A 5,307-nucleotide genomic window follows, 5' to 3' on the forward strand; every position below is an offset into this window, starting at 1 on the left:
AAAGGCGAAAATAACTATGAAAGTGAAGGTAGTTACTGAGAGGACCCAATGACATGTAATCAGACATCAATAGAAGACACGAAATCGACAGCATAAAGGACTTTAAATGAATTTGGGGTACACAGTACACAATAATTACATGACCGTATCGTTTTACTGTATAACCAAGTGCTCAATTCACCAGTTGGTACTCTAAGTAGACACTTGTATCTCTATTTCACACATTCGTACCAAAGGTCAAGATAAAACTGTAAAGAATATTGCAACATAAGGGCTGCAAACATAGCATAACAACACTTAAAAATATTTTTCAACAAGTTGTAGTCACTTTATGTAATAAAGAGAAGCAATTGATACATTCAACAAACAACAATATATTATATGTCTGAGCAGATGAAACGACGTGCTGTAGAACAACTTCTTATATGCCTTTCATATCTTGTGACGTCAGATTTTTAGAAATACGAAATGAAACTGAAGTGTGTATTGGAATATTATGGTGTATTAGCTTCTTTAGCCACATAAATAAGGTGTCCCAGTGTGGTCTCACCTTGTATGGCGGTAGTATTTTAAAAACTAAAATACATCAGGGTGAAAACGTCCTGGAATGGAACTGTTTTGTTGTGCCTGCTTGAGATGCATAGTCAGAGAATAATTATTGACCTGGTAAAGAATAAGGATTAGTCACACAGATCATATATTATATTTCTATAACTAGATACTACTTTTGATCTGCCCTTATATATAAGATGATTAGATCTAAAGAGTTGATTCCAATTTTGATTTAAATATATTAAGCCTGATGTGTTTGTTATACATGAATGACAAGTTTACAGCTGAAATACCGATATGATAAGAACCCATGGACCCGATGAATCCATTTTAATCTTTTGGGTTAACCAATGTCATCTAGCTGAAACCCATTTGTATGTAAATGTGTTGAATGGACACCTCTACTTTCAGCCAACTATAGTTTTTCCCTTTCTACTCTTGGAACTAGCACAAGTTTGTTAGTTGTTACAAAACAATGCGTCAAGCAACATTAATTGCTTAACCTTTTTATTACATAAACAGCACTTATAGCAGAGTGAGAATGGTATAATAGAGTGACAAATGAATTAACTGAACACAAATTAATAAAAAACAAAAACATATAAATGATGCCAAGTATAGTTCTTTAAAGTTTTGCAGACTGACCTCAAGAGTTCTCAGCTGCTCCTGGTATTGAGATACCATCTGTTTCAGGTTATGCAATTCCTGGCCACGATCCTCAAACTCTTTTTGGCGTTCATGCTGAATCGCAACAGCTCGTTTCAAGAGTGAGTTCTCCTGAATTAGAGCTTGGAGTTGTCCCTTCATCGCTATATTTTCCTGCCAATAAATAACATGAAAACCAAAAAAAAAAAAAAGAAGAAAAAAAACTATTGGTATCTTTTAGATAAGCATTTTGCGAAACGGTTATCTAAGTTGGGATTTTAATTTTGCCTATTTAATTCCTTCTTTAACCTCATATAATAGGATTTACTCGATTTTCACAAAACGTCTAGCCTTTTATTTCAATGTGTGACAAGTCCATAAACAATCAGAACTAGCTAATCATTCAAACACTATCTTTGACAACTCGTTCAATTAGAGCTATGATAACTCAATATCACATACAGTTTTAAACACACATACAACCCCCTATTACTTTGTGATACCATATATAGAAATCCCTTGTTGCGTTCCCATAAGAGTAAGTACACAAGTATTTGCATACAGCCATACAATCAAACCTTCCAAAGGCATAACAAAGGTCGATTGAAGGCCAAAACAAAAGCAAAAAAGCAATTAAATATTAAAAAGAAAACAATTACGCCACCATGTGTACCATTCGCCAGTAGGTACACCCAAGGTTGAAAAGGATGCGAGACGGGGTCAAGACGGTCGGGACCTTAAAACGTCAAGACGGGGGTCGACACGGACGTTGACTTTTATATATATAAATATATATACAAATATTTGACTTTTGACCGGCGGCGACCCGACCCGACCTGCAATTGAACCGACTTTTGACCGTTGACGGACTTATTAGAAGATGGGACAGGGTCGAGACGGATTAGTCACCAAAAAGCCGCAATGGGCCTTGCAACGGACGCAACGAACGTAGTTTACAACAGGGGATATACCACCCCCAATGTTTGAACATGTGGTCTAGCTTTATACGTGTTGTATAATTTGTACACAATGAGACAACATTCAGTCAGTTTAGCAAGGTATTAGTGGAGCCATGCGAGTTGCAAAATTCGAAAATATCTGATAGTGTAACTGGTAGGTGTCAGCTGGGTGTGCAAGCTGCATTAGGATTTTTGCTATTAAAGTTTTGGCAACAACTTCTTGAGCAAAAACAAAATTAGAGGTAAATGGTTTTGTTTTATCCTCCTTCAAGGCTTCAACCTTTGTATTATTGTATACCTAGCAGAAGAGTGATGGAAGTTGTGGAGGATATGTAATTGGTTATGAGTTTGTATTGAAGTGTTCCATTTCAAATCTCATTTAACAAACGGTTAACAGTAGATTTTGGTATTCTGTATTATCTATTACAAAACCAAGAAGCAAAGCTTCCTACATATGCTTCATATATAAGTATACAAACAAAACACACACACACACACACACACAAGGAGATAGAGATGGCACCTGTTGAAGGCCATGAGCTTCAGTGGCCACACGTTCATATAGAGATTTCTCCAACATCTCAAGTGCTCTTGAAGCACGGGTTTTAGCATCATCCATGTTGGAGGCACTTAACATTTCTTTCACAAAAAGGTCCACCCACTCTGCACCATCCGAAGGTAGTTTTTGAGGAGAATTCTCAAGAGACACAGCCTCACCATTTGCCACCCCATGACCTAAATTCACAATTAAAATTTGTTCAAGAAGAGCTATCATACACAAAACTTTTGATAGCAATAAAGACGTCCATGAAAATAGTATGAGAGTTTAGATGTAATTACCACCATTAGGTTGAGGTTGATTTTGAAACTCTGATTCTGTTCCAGCAGTGGACCCAGCATTACTGATAGAGCCCAAACGTAGCTCGGTAAGACTTTTAATGGCGGTTTCTAGGTCATCACCAGATTGGCTGAGGGTTCTGTCAAGAACCTATACGGTTTTAAATAGAGCGTTAGAGATCGAGTAAATTTACAGAAGAAACACTTGTTTTAGCAAAGAGAAAGCTGCAAAGAAAAGATGTTTCCTTTGAAAAGAAAGGGAAAAAAAAACCCATATAAACCTAATACCTTAACACCAATTCCCAACCCTCACGTTTCTCACATAGTAACTATAACAAGCACATAAATCCAACTACTAAAAATAATCATAACTAAACTTTTGAAGGCATGTATGTTCGACTTTCTCTGCGTAAAGCTAAAATGTAACTAACCTATGAACAAAGCAAACAACTAGGCAACAAGCACATTAATCTAACTACTCCATATATTATAACAATCGTAAGTAAAATAACTGTGGGTCGATCACAGGTGCACTTCTCTACGTAAAACTAAGTAACTAATATAACCAAAGTAACAAACACATACATGGGGACATGGGGTCGTGCCCGGTCGCATTTCTGTACATAAAACTAACAAATGTTTAACTTAATGGTTCAACGTTGAATGTCCATTCAGCATTCAGCGCATTTGTTTCTTAACTCTTAATGACAAATAGTGTTCTCTTTAACCATTAAGCACCTAAACTTTAGGTAATATTCTCTTTAAATTATATCAAAAACACTTATTAAACAACTATGTTGTAATTTGGTTCATGCCAAAGCTTAATAAGGTAATTTTACACAATTCAAATTATTCGTTTAAAATGATTATCAAACATGTTATTGTCATTAAAAAGCAACTTCATTCAGAACCATTGAATCATTCATATTATGAACCATTCAACGCTAAATCAATCCTTCAGTTTTATCAAACGCACCCTTATAGTATAAAACAACCTAACAAAGCACAGGAGTAACAGATACAAGCAATCATATAAGTAAAATATACAAGTAACTAACTTGTGAATACAACAAGCAACTTAAATTCTAAGCAATACAATTTTAACTAACCAGCTTTTCCATATCAGGAAACAGGGCAAGGAGACGATCAAGTGCGAAAAACCGAGCCGATGACGACAATTGAATCGGCGAAGAAGAAGAGGAAAAACAACGAACTCGTTTCGGAGCAGGAGGTGATGATGAAGATGAAGTTGCAGAAGAAGAAGGTAAGGAATGATCTTCAAAAAATGATGATCTTTTCCTGCACAATACCGCAGACATGGTGTGTGTGCAACACCTCTAATTGATTATCTTCGTTTCTATTAACACCTTATTATCCCCCTTGTATCATTCATACAGCAATTCAATTCAATGAATAAATAACTAATTAGCCCTAAAATTTTCAATCGATAGGGTTTCGAATTATGTGTCGAATCGATTGAGCATCAACGTAGGTTCTCAATTATTCGATCCAACTAATTTGATGAAAATTGATGAAAGTTGATCGTTGCGATCGTGAAATCGAGTTAGGGTTTGGTTTTGGTTGAATTTGATCGATTTGGATAATGTGTTAAGTTTTATATTGTGTTAGGTGTTGGATTAAAGTGACTAGGCTGTGACCCATATTTATAACCTCAAATTATAAGTGAGCACGTATTTAGAAAAATTATGGACCTGCCAACCGACGACTTTGGTACAGTTTTGGTTGCACTTTAAAAAAAGTTTTGTTACGCTTTAAAACTGAAAACCGCCAGCAGACGACTAGTTGATTAATTTTTCGATCGTTTTTCTTCAAATAAAATTAAGGAAAATTAAAAGAGTTGTGTTAAACATGTATTCATATAACACGTATTAAAAAAAAAAAGTATCAATTAATCCTGAAATTTCCTTTTTAAAAAACTATATTAATTACTACGTACATATATTATATATTATGTTGAAAAGTCTTTTCATGTTTATTAACTGCAAACAAATTTTTGTTGCAAAACATGTGTATCGGCAGGGACATGTTAGCCCTGTGTTGACTTTGTCAACCCATCCAGCGGTTCCCGGTAGTCCACTGGAGCCTGGCGAAACACCATCACCAATTACCCCACAGCATGCCAGGCCCGAGATTCGAACATGCATTGTTATTGTTGCAATCTTCGCATGTGTGGGACGAAGGGATCATTTGGGCCCGGTAAGAATGATTTTTGATCCAATTATTTGGAAAATCCTCACCTAGTGGGAATCGAACCCTCACCTCCCCTAAGGAAGAGCGAGTCATTCACCAACTA

At 35.9% G+C, this 5,307-nt stretch overlaps 1 protein-coding gene across 1 annotated transcript; it reads right to left on the reverse strand.

Moving 5' to 3' along the window:
* Positions 1-251: 251 nt before the first annotated feature.
* On the reverse strand, positions 252-4,612 carry LOC139898372 (uncharacterized). The gene is made up of 5 exons (XM_071881102.1): positions 4,103-4,612; positions 2,997-3,144; positions 2,680-2,891; positions 1,198-1,371; positions 252-663 (listed from the first exon to the last, which is right to left on the reverse strand). The coding sequence occupies exons 1-5, from the start codon at positions 4,310-4,312 to the stop codon at positions 577-579; spliced, it is 831 nt and encodes a 276-aa protein (XP_071737203.1). The 5' UTR covers positions 4,313-4,612; the 3' UTR covers positions 252-576.
* Between the last annotated feature and the right edge of the window lie 695 nt (positions 4,613-5,307).

Source organism: Rutidosis leptorrhynchoides, chromosome 3, assembly GCF_046630445.1.
Source record: "Rutidosis leptorrhynchoides isolate AG116_Rl617_1_P2 chromosome 3, CSIRO_AGI_Rlap_v1, whole genome shotgun sequence".
Taxonomy (NCBI): domain Eukaryota; kingdom Viridiplantae; phylum Streptophyta; class Magnoliopsida; order Asterales; family Asteraceae; genus Rutidosis; species Rutidosis leptorrhynchoides.